This window comes from Amaranthus tricolor, chromosome 11, assembly GCF_026212465.1.
Source record: "Amaranthus tricolor cultivar Red isolate AtriRed21 chromosome 11, ASM2621246v1, whole genome shotgun sequence".
NCBI classification, from domain to species: domain Eukaryota; kingdom Viridiplantae; phylum Streptophyta; class Magnoliopsida; order Caryophyllales; family Amaranthaceae; genus Amaranthus; species Amaranthus tricolor.
In genome coordinates, this window is record NC_080057.1 from 21,011,732 (window position 1) to 21,027,105 (window position 15,374).

Sequence of the window (15,374 nt, forward strand, 5' to 3'; positions counted from 1 at the left end):
ACACTTGTGGTGAACGAAGTAGAAGGGAGTATTGTTTTGTTTCAATTTAAAAAAATTGTTAGAAAGTAATCCTACTTTCACACATTTGATGTGAATAATTTAACATTTGAATTATTATCTAACAACTCATCATTTGCAATGAGAAAATAATTAATAATTGAGATAACTCATAGCAGATGGATGAAATATTCAACAGTTTTTCCTTAATAAAATATATTTTGTTTGATTTTATGAGTATTCATTATTCAAATTTCAATGTGCTAATAAAATCTTTCATATATCTGATTATGCAAATTTTAAATCATAAAAATTAAATATTTATAAATATTTTTGTAAAAAAATATATATTAGAATTCTATCATCGACATCAATCTAAAATATAAATAAAAAATGCAAAGAATGTTTAGTGCATTATTGTCAAGAATCATGTGATTGTGAACTATTTAGCTCAGTTTATAAATATTTCACAATAAGATCATTTTAAACGAGAATTTATAAAAAATTTATGTGGTTTCCTTCTACCCTCAGAGTCCTTAAGGCTGATTTTGATGGTGTAACTAGATCTCTAATTATTAGAGTAAACTTTATTCGATTCATTTGTTTCTTTTGCAAATAAATGATGGTCGTAGCTCATAAAACAATTCACAATCAAATTTTATCATTGAAAGTGACAACTAACAATCAAACAATACTACAATGATGACAGATGAATTGAGTCTCTAGTACTATTGTATACAATAATACATTTTGCGGCCAATGTGTAAGGAAAAATATATTCAAGTGTAATACTCCCTCCCAACCATTTTAGATGTCCCATTTGCTTGGGCACGATTATTAAGGAGGGCGTAGGGTCCATTAAAAAGGTAAGTAGTAAAGGGTAAGTAGTGAAAGGCAGTTGGGTAAGTAAGGTATATGGGGGTATATTCGTAATTACTTGTGTGAACTAAAGATATTTAGCTAAAAAAGATTGACAAAAATAGAAATGAGACAAATAAAAAGACTTTGCCAAATAAGGAAATGAGACACTTAAATTGGTTCGGAGGGAGTATTGTTTATAAATCGTTTAATCGTATATTTTCATAATGTTAATTTTTATAATTTTTTGTTTTACATAAATCAAGATATACAATGATCTTAATAACGCATTATATCGCATAAAAAATAAAATATAGCAAGTATAATAAATTGGAAGAAGTATATCCCTTTTCTTGTTTTTCCAAACTCTTCGATGAAATTCAACATTCAAAGCTATAACAAGGAGGAATTCAAATATGGGCAAGTCTAAGTCATACCAAGTCATTAGATTAAAAACACTTCTAATATGGAGTAGCTCCAACACACAAAAGAATGATAATCGAGTTGCTTCAACGCAGAGTGAGTGTTCGACCCACCCTAAACAAGCTTCTTCAAAGCTGCAACTAACACATTTATGTGTTCATTTTATGCCATAAACAAATAAAAGTATGCAGAATGCTCGGGCTGAAAGGATATCCTGAAACAACAGAAACAACAAAACTATTGACTAATGCATGTAGATGTTGATCATAAATACGTATTACACAAACAGTTCTTAAGTACCAAATATTCGTAATTCCAGCTTTGTATCAAGAACTTCTATATTTGGGGTTGGTGTCCGAGGTGATCGACCGCACAGGGCTCCCTCTTTCTCCTGTATATGAAAAAGTTAATAAAAAAAAATGCTAAGTTTATTAATAAAATAAATATATTTACTATAACTAAGGCACAATGTAAGTTTTGTACGGGGCCCAAAATTTTCAAGACTGCTGTTGGAGCATTGTTAGAAGATTTGGAGCATTGGTTCATGTAGCCGACCCCCAATCTTTTGAAACTAAGACTCTGACATTATTGTTGTATTACCTTCGCGTGCACTTATTGGCATATCACTTCATTTCACGAGGGAACCACACAAAATCACCCTCAAATAAACACCGTCATGAAAAACCCTTTCTTTCCGAGAATCATGGATTGACCTGGTTTTGAACTTGAAGCAATTCTTTCCATCATTGAAGAGAGGTTCGATTCTCACCACATACACATACATGATAAATTGATTCTCCTTCCAGCCTTATAGGGAACTCTCTAGCCTTAACACGATATCAAAAAATGATATATCTCGTTCCAAAATACCACCACAAAGTCTACCTAGCAAAATGGGCTATCCGAGATTACAGCTTCGAATGGTAATTGTGCAAATCCTCGGGTGATCAATGAGGAATCGAGAATGTTCTTCATATGTATAGACGCTTTGTGTGGCATCAATTGAAAACAATTGGGCTATCTTCAAGCTACAAATTTAGCCTTATGCTTTTTACCCACCATTATCTCATCTTTGTGAGTACATAACTCCTGTTACTCCAATATCATGTATTCAGAACAATTTGGGATATTCAGTGTTACCAGTAATCCCCACAAGAGCAAGAACCATTTCGAAAATGGTGGAAACGACTCGTATCCCTCAATATAATTTCTCTATCGATTACTAGTGATGCAAACTTAAATGCCGAATGACAATCACTACATACTCGAATGTTCTTTTTGATTCGGACAGTGGTATAAGGTGGTGTGTTCAAACACGCAAAGGCCAACGCTAGCTTTTCGCTGTGATGCTGCAGTTTTACTTCCTTCTCATGATCCTCAACAAACAACAGAACCTGACTAGGGTCAGGTACATGTCCAATTTTTTTTATTTTTGTACAAATACTTTCCCACATATCATAGATCTGTTTGCTCTGAGGATGAGTATCATCATCGGCGACAAACACATGGACTACATTTTCGACCTCCACCCAGCTACAAGCAGGTTCTTTTCTCGCCCGAGTCCTCTTCATCATTTGTCGCACCCTAGCAACATCATTTCTTCTACCCGCCCAAGCATACATATTGGCTAGTATCACATAAGGGCCTGAATCATAAGGGTTTAGTTCAAAAACCCGTTCAGCTGCGTAAACACCTAAATCCAGGTTTCTATGCATCCTACATGCACCCAGAAAACATTTCCACATCTCTGCAGTAGGTTCAATGGGCATATTCCTAATAAACCCTAGAGCTTGATCAAGTTTACCCGCTCGACCCAATAAATCAACCATTGTCACATAATGCTCTATTTTAGGCTCTAAGCCATATTCCTCCATCATCTCAAAGTAATATTGTCCTTGTTCTACAAGCCCAGCATGGCTACAAGAAGCAAGCAAGCAAAGAAAAGTTATTGCATTGGGTTGTATACCGGTTTTTAACATGTTTTCGAACTGCTCCAATGATTTGTGTCCTAACCCGTGTTGGGCATATCCATTTAGCATCGAATTCCATGAAACAACATCTCTATCCCTCAATCTAGTAAATACCTTTTCAGCATCCTCAATGCTCCCACACTTCGCATACATATGTAGAAGAGTGTTTCCAACAAAATCAAAAGGCTTCTCCCCGGATTTTAATATATGAGCATGTATCCATTTTCCTTGCTCCAGAACTCCTATACCAGCACATGCATTGAGCAAGCTGGAATATGTAAAACAATTAGGCTCAAAGTTCTCTCTTTTCATTCTTTGGAACAAACCAATAGCTTTCTCTCCTTCACCCTTTCTAGTACGGCCGACAATTAGGGCATTCCAAGAAACCTCATTTTTACTCATTAACCCATCAAATATCGACTGCGCTTCATCTAAAAATCCACTCTTCGCATACATATACAAAAGAGAAGTTCCAACATAGACATTAGAATCACTACCATATTTGATGCAAAGGGTGTGCAAAAGCATACCATGCTTAAAACTAGAGATTATACAAGAGGCCTTGAGGAGGCTAGAGAAGGTGAATTTGCTTGGTTTCAAGCCAAGACGTATCATCTTCGGTAACAAAGAAAGACCACCCTCGGGCCTACCATTTTGTGTAAAAGCAATAATCATACAAGTCCAATTGTTGGTTTCTTTAAAAGGCATCTCCTCAAAACATCTCCAAGCCTCACTTAAATTGCCACACTTAACATACATGTTAAAGATATTATTGTTGATACTAATATCATCCTTAAACTCAGATCTAAGGACATGGGTATGAGCAATACTTCCTTCTCTAAGGTCACCCAACTCCCCACATTTCTGCAACCATCTATTATAGAAAAGTGGATTGGGTTTTCGACAACCTTGTCGAACAAGCTCCACTGCTTGTTCGCTTGTCTCGAAAACCCGATATTTAGAATAGTAGTTGGGTATTTGAGATGCATCAAAAGGTCTTTCTGCTTTACACTCAGTGGACAGACACTCAGCTTGAGCTCCCAAGGAAATCCAAGATTGATCATGACTTTTTATTACAGAAACAAGGCCTTTGAAGTTGATACAATAAAAAATCCTTGGACAAAATAAGGTATATCTTCTCATGTATTACAGAGACAGTAATTTGTATAGAAGAAATCCAGTAAAGAACTAGATACAACTACATACTACAGAAAGGTTCTAAATCATCGTGAAGATTATCAGCATAATGAAATTGATGAATGAACTTAAAACAAACAGGTTTTATAGCATACTATATCCAGAAAATTAGCAGCATGCTAGCTTGATATCATCTTACAATCTGCAAATAAATAATTGCAAAACCAATATAAGCAATTGAGAATCGAGACAGCTGAAGAAAGTATCACTAGCCCCTCTCCTAGAAATTAAATTTTGAGGCAAATTCAAATCTTTTCTTTTCAAAAAAACCCATTTCTTAAATTCAATTAAGTAATCTTTAATCACATGTTATACCCATTAACTAACCTAGAAAATGAAGGGGGAAATTTCATGAATAAAGTAACAAATTATCAGTTTTGTAAAAAAAAAAATGGCTGCTAGAAGGATCAAACTACCCACAATTGAAAAATGACTACAAAGGATAACTCAAATACAAAAAAAAAAAAAAAAAAAAAAAAAAAAAAAAAAAAAAAGAAGTAAAAGAAGTCACCTTTGAAGTAATTAGTATTTGATATTTGTGATTTGTCCTTGGTCAGAAATCAGTAAGAGAGAAGGGGAGATAAGAGTGATAGCTTATAATTCGAGGAAAAGGAAGTGAAGGAGAGGTTCACTTCAGCAAACCATTGGCGAGTGGGAATTGGAATCGGAGAATGGAAATAGCCAAATAGGGGCTTGAACATCAATAAGTCCATTTTATTAACAAAAGTTTTTTTTTTTTTGGAAAATTGATACTCTTTACTTCCATTTAATTTGTTTTATTTTTTAAATTAGTATAATTCAGTGATATTGTCTTATTTTTTATTTTGAATATGACACCATTACTTTTACTTTTTATATTATCTTTTATATTTGAATATAAATATTGCTTTAATCGATTATACTTAATTTTTTATTGTTTATATAAAAATTAAATAAGACTATTTGGTTGGAATAGAGAAGTATCAAAAGCACCCTTCTCTCAAATTTTGGATAAAACTATTTTCCTAAAAAGTCTTATTATACAACAATCCATTTAAAAGCAATCAAAAAAGTCGTAGGGGAAGAAAATTGCTCACTCTTATCAAAAAAGTAGTCATTATACAACAACTATTTTGACTACCCATAAATGGATTGCTGGTAGGAAAAGCGATCTATTTCTTTTAAATACAATTACTTTTATCATTGTAATTAGTCAAACTAATTGTCATATAGATTGATGTCAGTAACAACGATCCATTATTCAATTAAAAAAACAAATTGCTTATTTTGATTCCATCCAAAACCATATTTTTCTTCCACGATCACTTACTTTAATCACATATATCTCCCTAGTTAAGCTAAAGTATATATCTCAAATTTCTTTATTTTTTGAATTAATAATTTTAATACATATTTATTTATGTTTATTATTTGTTAAAGTTAACTTTATTATTTAATTAGTTTTAATAAACTTTGTGGTTATATTTTACAGACATTGATATCAATGAAGATAAATGTTACTATAGTCCAATGACGTTGACGAGGAATCATTCACTAAGTATTGCAACTATTTTAAATGAATTGATAAAGAAGACACAAAATGGCACAAGGATATTACTCTTAAATTCTACAATGAGAAAGAAAAGCTTTAACACGAGTTAGATTGCGTGAAGAATAAACTGGAATCTCATTTGTTCTCTATGAGAAAGAAAGAGATTGAGAGGATCGTGAAGAAATTCAAAAAGTAATGTCAAACCGTATTAGATTTTTAGTTATGAAAAAAATAATGGTTTTGTTTTTATGAATGAACCTTTTTTTTTTGAGATGTTATGAATGAACGTTGTATTTGAAAACTTATTAAATAATTGTTCGTCTTAATTAATGAGTTTACCTTAATTAGTCCTAGCAAATTTGCCCCATTTTTATTTTTGAACATAACGCTACTCCTACAACTCTCTATAGAACTTGACTGTATCAAAAAAATAAATAAATAACAAAACAAATATCCACTAATAGCCCAAATAATAATTACGTAACAATTAGTCATCAACAAAGGTAAAAATATGACAATAATTATAAAACATTATTGACATAGGTTATATGATAACTTGACCATGTTGCTTTCTAAGTAAAAATAATAATTTGTAATATGTAAATTTAAAAATTAGATATTTTTAAAGTTTTTAGACCGTAAAAAGGATTGAGTTTTGAGTCTTCATTTATATCGATCTTAATAATAATAAGTCGACATTATTGATATCAACGGCGTAGCATGCATTGCAATTTCACTAATGAGTAACTGAAAATTGGATTTCATCAAAATAGTCTTTTAATGAAGTGAATAGGTATTCCTTATGCTCTTGGTGTCTATGCTTTCTGCTATATTGGTGTGTTATATCTTTTTGTCGTCTGTTATTTTGAACATTATATAACAACTTACTTATTTAAGAGACTTTGTCTCTATTCCATTGAGCTTGCATTAGTTGATAAATGAAATTTTTTTAAAAAAATTGAGGGAAACTCAAGGAAATAAAAAGAGTATAAAGATACATTCAATAAGTTTGATCAATTCCAGCTTTCAGGTTTTGTGATGTCCTTTGTTGAATAAAAAAATGACTTTTAACACCTCAGTAAGAGGATCGAAAGTATAATAGTAGAGGGTAAAAAAAGTTGAAGAAGACCTAACACTTAGAAGAACTTGAAAGGAACAAATAAAAAACAACTTGCATGAGTTACCTCTCTAAAGACCTGATCAGGGATAGGTATAGTTGGAGATGCCATACTCATGTCTTAGGCTACTGATAATTTCTCAATTACCAATGGGTGTTATTGTCTCCGCCTTTTACCGTTCATTCTTTTACTCGTTTTTATGTTTATGTTTATAGGCCAAGCTTGTTTGGTTAGTTGTGGATTTACGCATTTATCATCACTCAGTCCTTTTCGTTGCAAGAACATTTTCACCTGAAAATTCATCTAAGGATTTTTCTCAAGCCGAGAGACTCTTCGGCTTCATCGTCTTTTATGGGTATGAGTTGTCGTCTTCCTTCCCTTCTCAACTCTCATCATAGTTTACTATAAGTTAGATACACTGGATATGATGATAAATTCATGATTCCAACTACTTTGTACCAATTACAAATTGCAATGCCAAACGTGAGAGCATTTAGGGTATTACAATTATACTCCTTCATAACTCAAAATACGAGTAAAGATCTACATATGAGTGTTTGGACAGTTTTGAATATAATATTTCGAATTGGATCAATTTTAGTTTTAATGTGTACATAAATATCTTGAAAATCTATTTTGATTTTTATACATGAGTTATTTTAGGCCGAGTTAAATCATACTCGGTTTCAGTTAATCAGGTCAAATTTAAACGACTCCCATTGACACTTTCAACATGTTGATTACTTGTCGTTATAAAACTTTGCAAAGCATAATTTGTGGTTATAATTTCAGGATAATCACCAAATGCATTCAAGTTCAAAATGTTTGATTGTCAAGAAATTCAGTTCTTAGAATCAGTGGCAAAATTTGTCACTTGAGAATGTCATTATCATAAAGCAGAAGATTAACTTCCATTGTATACAAAATTTAAGTTAGCAAGTGTTATCCACAATAGGAAAATTTTAGACTCCTCTATCATTAGGAACAAGGGTTGAAGCCAAGTAAAAAACCTTTTAGGCTAGCCCTATGCCCAAGGGAAAAAAAGACAGAAGAACCAAAGCTTTCCGATAATGGCGTAATATAATTAGCTTCGTAAAATCATGAATATTGAAAAATCAAATAAGAACTACGATAGTACGTACGAGCTTCTGGAGATAAGGAATCACAACGTCATACATCCTCATCGGTACTGGAAGATATTGATCCTGTGTGAATTAGCAAGTTGATATGAACTATGAGTGATGCATATCGAATTAGAACTTAGGAGTTAAAAAGGTTGAACGTGGTTAAATATATACCTTTATCCATCTTCAAGTACTGAATTCTCGTCCATCCTTTTCTTGTCAAGAGGATTTTTGCACTTCTCTCTGAGCTCCTTAAATCTGTTAACATCAAATTGGTATTTTTTGAAGAGTTTCCTCTGCCTAGAAAGGAAGAGTGTTTTCATTAGGTCTTGGTATGTGGGATCTTTAGAGGTTATCATAAAGTAGGCATAACCGATCACTAAGCCAGAGGCGGTTGTAAAAAAGGCAATTGGCTCCATGACGTCCCATGAGAATTCCCAGAAAGTAAGACGAAAGAAAAGCCCGACCTGCAATATAGCTACACCAAGGCCTGACCACAGCATCAGACGAACCTGTCTATGTGCCTGCTTGTCAATCTCTTCCTTCCTCTCTTGCAATTTCTGCAACTCCTCCCGCCTAGGATCATCTTCAGGAGCTAAAGCAAGTGGCACCGACCTCCTGACCAGTTCTACCACCTGTATAGGTATAACAAATAGCAAGAAGATGGCAAACAAATTTCGGGATTCTGACTAAATGATGAATAATGTCAAAAAATCATCTGGGGGGATTGAACAATTTAAAACCTCAAAGGCAAGTGATTACAAAGAATATAAGGAAAAAAAGAAAATCTCTGAAATAAAAAATGGCAGTATAATGACAGCCATTCCATTATTTAAAAAGGACATTATTGGGAAAACGAGTCTTCTCAACGTCACATAGATGTTTCGACCAGTGTAACATAATTCGCCAGCTGATTCCCCTTTTGATTACGAGAGTCGCTCAAAATTGTTGAAAAAAAAAAGCCCAAAACCGAAAATAATTGACTTTTTTTGATATGCAATTCGCGGGGAGATTAAGAAACCATGTGACACTGGTTTCAACCAAGAAATAGTTCAAGCTAAATGGATAGATTTCCAGGTCCAATCAGGTACATCAAATGCAACCGAAATTCAGTGATTTAGAGAAAGACGGTGTTTGCAAATATATGCAGTAGAACAAAATTCTAATGCCAGCTTCTGCTGAGACACTAAATGGCTGCTGTGATTCTAATGAATGCCTTGGTCAATCAAGATCATTTTCAAAAAATATTGTAGAGCAAGTATCATTCACCCACTCCGTCACTCCACTTCTGAAAATTGTAACACACAAATTCCAACGAATAACTTGTCTACAGACAGCTGACACAGCTTGCATACAACTCTGTAAAAACAAGCGTTCACACCATTGAAACAGCTGTTCCAAATGAAAAACGCTTCGGTATACTATGGAAGCCAGTGATATAGGTGGTTTGTATGTATAGTTGTTGCAGGAACAGGAAGTGCTGAAGCTATTCACTTCAGTGGATCAGTGATGAGCTGATTATTATGTTCTGCAAGGAATTTGCAGGTTTACAAGACAGTAATTGCATAATGGCTCCTTTCCCATTACAGAAAATTAAATATTTAGATCTATTCTTTTTTAAGTCAATATGCTTCATATTGACATTATCAAAAATAGACGGTGTTATATTGATAAGGTGTAAAAAGGACATGGTAAGAGAATCTCTAAGCTGGCAAGTCCTTCATCCTCGGCCCTTACCCTGATCTTGTTTGGTAACGAGCTTTTGAAGTCGACAAAAAAAGTAAACAGAGGCAAGAATAAAAAGGGTAGTTAACTTTTGGTAGAATAGATGATAGTTTAATGATTAATTATTTCCATGAAGAAAGAATGGCAGATAAAAACACAAAATTTGGTATAAAATAGGGAAATTTATCAACTCATGGTATACAAAACTTTCATTCATATAATATAAGATGGCAGAGAAAGAGAATAAAAAAAGCAAGCAAAAGAAAAGCAAAAGTGTTTTTGATTCCATCTCTAAGAATATATACCTTTTTAGATTTTAATCTCTACTCTCTAGCTTCAAAACTGACCCTAAAATTAAAATGAATGAGAATATGTTCATTGAAATAAATACAGGACAAATTTACAAAAATTCTACTTATCTGTCAAAAAAAGCTCTCAAAAGGGTAAATAAATCTATAAGACTATAACCTGAAAAAGTGCCTTACATACTCCAACAACCACTATAACTAACATTTCAAACAACAGTATATACTTTGAAGCAAAGATATTCCAGTATCCACAGAATATTTTCTAGAAATAAGCTAGTAAGAAGGATACCAAATACCAAGCATCAACTAGGAATATAAAGTACTATGAGACAGCTAAATGTCATTCCTCTTAAGCACTTTCAACAGAAGGTGCTGAGATAAAGTAGCCTTAAGAGCACCTTTTGAGATTTAGTTGTTATTCACAGAACTAACATGCAAGATGTAACATTGATAAAACCTCATCGCCATTTCAAGAAACATCCCAATCAATAGCAACACTGGTAAACCCCATATGATGCCCCCACTCCTCTTATCCATAAGATCTCAAATAACGTCTTAACACTTTAAAGGGGGTGATAATAAAGTAATATGCATTTTCATTCCACATACTGCGAGTCAGCGAGCTATTTCAGGCTGTCAAAGTCATGACTCCGATATTTATACTCTGGTTCTTCACCTCCAACAATTAATTTCCTCATGATTTTTATAAGAAAAAAGAAACCCTATGAAATATATTATATTACCTTCAATTTCTAAAATACTATTAAGATGATACAAATTAAGAGAGGACTTAAGAGACGCAAATTTTGAGAACATAAAAGAAAATCGTTTAAGATGATTTGGGCTTGTGCAAAGACGTGTGTATTAGGGAACCGGAAATGAAGATAAAAAGTTAGGACTTAAAGGGCAGATGTGGAAAATTATATAAAGGATTTAGGTTTACAAGTTGAGATGATAGAAAATCAAAATGAATGAAGAAAAATTAATGCGCACAATCACTAGAATTGATCTATTGGTTCATAGAGCCGACCCTAATCTTTTGGGATTAAGGCTTTGGCATTGCTATTGTTGAGGATCCAAATTATCAAGTTTTTATAATTTAAAAAAGTATTTTACCTACAAATTATATGAGAATCCACCACACAGGCTGCTACATGAACAAGAGAGTCAAATTTCACATCAAAACAATTCGTATCCTGGTATGGCCACATCGAAGTTGATAAAGAGCGAAGGATGACACCCGTATCAGCCTTGAATTGCAATCGAATGAATAACCATGTAACAAAGCTATCGCCTTACTGTTACAGACTACAATACATGAAATTTCATAACATTATTCCCACAATTTATAGTCTGATTACGTATCACAATTCTACATGGCATTTACCTGGTTGAGTCCAATACAGAAAAATACAGAAAAGTAAATCTCTCTAGCTGAGTAGTCTACAATCCACAGTTTTAAAAGTTAATGAATTAAAGGATGTAGCCTTACATATGTTTTAAAAAAATATCCCAAGCACTTTAATAATTCCTAATAGTACACAGGGATAACACCAATGGTGTTTCCTAGGCTTCAATGAGGAAAATAACGCCTTGGTATAAGACAAAAGTCAGCCTAAATAGCCTCATTGACCATTCCTTTAGTTATATGATTCAGGCCATTTGTTCTTGATATTAACACCTAAGCTTAAAAACCTAAAGCATCTTCAGAAATCAAGATTTTCTCCATACATAAATGTATTTGTAAGCAAACGTTTTCCCTTTCAATAAAGAGAAACCAACATCTTAACTGTTCTAGTTTATATTTTATCAGCATCATTTATAGCAATTATAGATGCTATCAGTAACACATGACATTTTTCTCTCAATTACACTTCCTTGAAGATATACAAATGGACAAGCATTTAATACTGTTCTATAGCAATCTCTTTCTCTTTTAAATATTTGTGTCCACAACTTGTTCTTGTACTCAAAATAAAATCTTAGGTATAAATCAAATTCCAAATAACCAACACAAACATCTTCAGCACTATCTATGAATGGTTTTGTTCAGACTTTTCCGACATTCCATATCACAGGACATGAAAATACTAATTCCGACGTTCACAACTTCGATCCGATTCGAGATGGCAATAGATGGAATTTGTTAAAGTAATCCCCATAATAGAAAGTCTGATTTAGTCACAATTTTACATGGCATTTAACTGGTTGAATTCAATATAAAAAATAAATCTCTCTAGCTGAGTACGCTGCAATATCCATTTTAAAAACTAAAAGTTTATGATTTTAACAGATGCTGTTCTACATATGTTTTTAAATGGTATTCCAAGGACTGCTGCTTAGAAGGTTAAAAATATTCCTTTATTCTCATTATATGGGGATTACACCAATGGTGTTTCCTAGAGTTCAATGAGAAAAATGTGGAAATCTTTCCATCAATATGTATTTATTCAAGTTAAAGGGTTAAGCCACAAGTTCAATGCAAAAGCTAACCTTACTGCTCCTAAAAATTCTTTTTTTGTTAGCAATTCAATAATTTTGTTAACAGATTTCTAACATTCAATTTCTCAGGACAGACAAATAGAATCCACCGATCAAAAAACTATGTCAATTCTTAATCAAATTTTTAAAACCCCCATTAGTATACCATATGTTCACAACAATCACAAACTCAGTCCAAAAAGTCCACACGCCAAAGCCTTAATTCCAAAATCCAATCAGAAATTCAGAACATCCAAAAAGCATATCTCAACTTAGTTGTTTTCATAAAGACAACCAAATACAAACATATACAACACGTCTACAACAGATTATCAAGGACAAAGTCAATGTTGATAGCATTTAGGGATTTGTAAATCAACATTCCCATAAACAAATGGTAAAACGCTAGCAGTTTTTGCATATTTATTAGAATCTAGACAACATGGATGTGTCTAGATATTTAATTTTTCCGTCAAGAACAAACCGATACGTTTCAATTAGTTACCATAAATTACACCATAACTACATACCTCTAAAGTCTAAACACAATAAAATTAACACAAATAACAATAGCAATTAACATCAAAACATTTAATTACCTTATCAGGATGAAGATAAACCTTATCACGAAAAAGCATAACAACACCAGCTTCATCAAGAACTTTGGCAAAAGAAGCAGCTTCATCAGCAGATCTCGCAACTCCCATGTTTTCACAAGTTTTCAAAAGATCAGAATATCCAATCACTTCTTTACCTTCATCTCCAAGCTTTGTCTTCAACGCTTCAACATTCACCAATCTCATCAATTTCTTAACTTCCGTCAAGGAAATCCCATCCTCTTTATTCTCTCCCCGTTTCACACCAGCTAACCTCTTTTCATCGCCATTATCATCCTCCGAAGACGTCGCATACGTCGAATACATCGTAAATCGCGAAGATGGAAAGAGAATTTGACGCCGACCACAATGAGTCGCCGCCATTGTTATGCTCTTCTGAAAACACGACCTCCACATATTTACTTCTCTCTCTATTCAATGGAATTTGTTTAAATTTGTGGATATTATTGAAGGTTTTCTGTTAATCGACCATGGAAGTTATTAGGTTTGAATGGTAGTTGGAAAATGACGGGACTCGGAAGTGGGCAAGAGGAAGAAGTTGAAAGAATGTCGTTTTAATTTGAAGCGCGTTTTTAGTTTTTTATTTATGGTAGGAAAAAAAGGTTTTAAATTATTTTAATAAAAATGGGATATTTCATATTTGTCCAAAAATATAATCTTGCTTCATCTTTTTCCGGGCATTTGGAATTTCGACACTTTTTTGGCCAGACATGTGTAGATTGTGGAGGGGAAAAAGGGAATTCCTTCGGGGTTAAACATTTAGAATTTTGTGACTTTTTTTAAAAAAAAAAGAAGAAAAAAAAAACTGAAAGATTTGAGATTATCAAAAAATATACGTTTCAAGTTAAACATTTAATAAACTTCTAATTATACAATTCATGAAAGATATAATTGCAATTTAATTTTAAAAAAAATATATCTAATTAGAAATGAACTTGCAACTTGCAAGTCAATTTAAGATCAGAACTATTTTAAATGCAATTAATGTTTAAGTGGTAGGATCAAAATACATATACATGATCTTACAATCTGATTCAATAAATTTGATCTCATTTTTAATTACACTTATCTTGCCCGAGACCGCTTCAATATGAGACAGATAGTTTAATTAGCCTAAAAATGTTTTCCTAAATATGCACTCAATACTTAACTATTTAAGGTAATAATTGATACCTTTAAGGTCAAAATTAATTTTTCAATTGATCATTTTAAGGTCTAAATTGATCATTTCTAGATCAAAACTAAAATTTTATAACAAAGCAGCCATGAACTCTCGATCATCTCCAAAAAGAATTCATTTAATGGATCATTTTAAAGTTTTAATTGAACATTTTTAGATCAAAATTGAAAATTTTAGATCAAAATAGAATGATAGAATAATATCATTTTATTAATTATGTTATGAAATTGTGAAAAAACAAAACTATATTTAGATAGAAATTGATCAGTTTAACGTCAAAATTAATCACTTATAGGTCAAAATTGAATTTTTTTATTTTAATTGATCTGTTTAAGGTTTACTTTAAGTTGAAATTGATACCTTTAAGGTCAAAATTGATAAATGCCTAAAAAAGAAAAAAAAAAAAAAAAGGAAAATTATGTGAGGTTGTTACACACGCAAATTGGACCGACCCAAATTAATGGTCTCATAATAAGACCGTCTCGGTCAAATTTTAGCTTTTTAATTATTTTATATGCAAAATTATCAATAACAATTAACATTTATTCGATCTACTAAAAATAAATTCACTTATTACCTATAAAAAATCCACTTAAGGGAATACTTGGTCATTGCATTAGTGGGTGTAGAGGTGTTCATTCGGGTGATCGGGTCGGTTTTAGATGGGTGTCATTCGGTTCGGTTGTATTTCGGATGCGTGTTACGACGGATCACACTCGGGTCGGGTCGGTTAGTCACGATTCGGTTGAAAATCGGTTATTCGAGCTATCGGGTTAGCATCAGTTCGGTGTCGGTTGAAGTTCGTGTCGAGTTTCCATTGGTCTCGTGTTGTCATCGATTTATAA

General features: G+C 32.7%; 2 protein-coding genes across 5 annotated transcripts; both read right to left on the reverse strand.

The window, feature by feature from the left end:
* Window positions 1–440: 440 nt before the first annotated feature.
* On the reverse strand, window positions 441–5,152 carry LOC130827200 (pentatricopeptide repeat-containing protein At3g24000, mitochondrial). Of its 4 annotated transcripts, XR_009047177.1 has the most exons (4): window positions 4,957–5,152; window positions 1,879–4,587; window positions 1,579–1,669; window positions 447–1,492 (listed from the first exon to the last, which is right to left on the reverse strand). XR_009047177.1 is itself a non-coding variant. In XM_057692852.1 (2 exons), exon 2 carries the CDS (start codon window positions 4,389–4,391, stop codon window positions 2,415–2,417), a length of 1,977 nt encoding a protein of 658 aa, XP_057548835.1. In that variant the 5' UTR covers window positions 4,392–4,587; window positions 4,957–5,152; the 3' UTR covers window positions 441–2,414. The 4 variants fall into 4 exon arrangements, 1 of the variants encoding a protein (XP_057548835.1); XR_009047179.1 differs by having other exon boundaries at window positions 444–1,669; window positions 4,957–5,133; XR_009047178.1 differs by having other exon boundaries at window positions 444–1,492; window positions 1,579–4,587; window positions 4,957–5,133.
* Window positions 5,153–7,952: 2,800 nt separating this feature from the next.
* On the reverse strand, window positions 7,953–13,926 carry LOC130826915 (calcium uniporter protein 6, mitochondrial-like). The gene is made up of 3 exons (XM_057692547.1): window positions 13,332–13,926; window positions 8,393–8,853; window positions 7,953–8,299 (listed from the first exon to the last, which is right to left on the reverse strand). Exons 1-2 carry the CDS (start codon window positions 13,743–13,745, stop codon window positions 8,395–8,397), a joined length of 873 nt encoding a protein of 290 aa, XP_057548530.1. The 5' UTR covers window positions 13,746–13,926; the 3' UTR covers window positions 7,953–8,299; window positions 8,393–8,394.
* Between the last annotated feature and the right edge of the window lie 1,448 nt (window positions 13,927–15,374).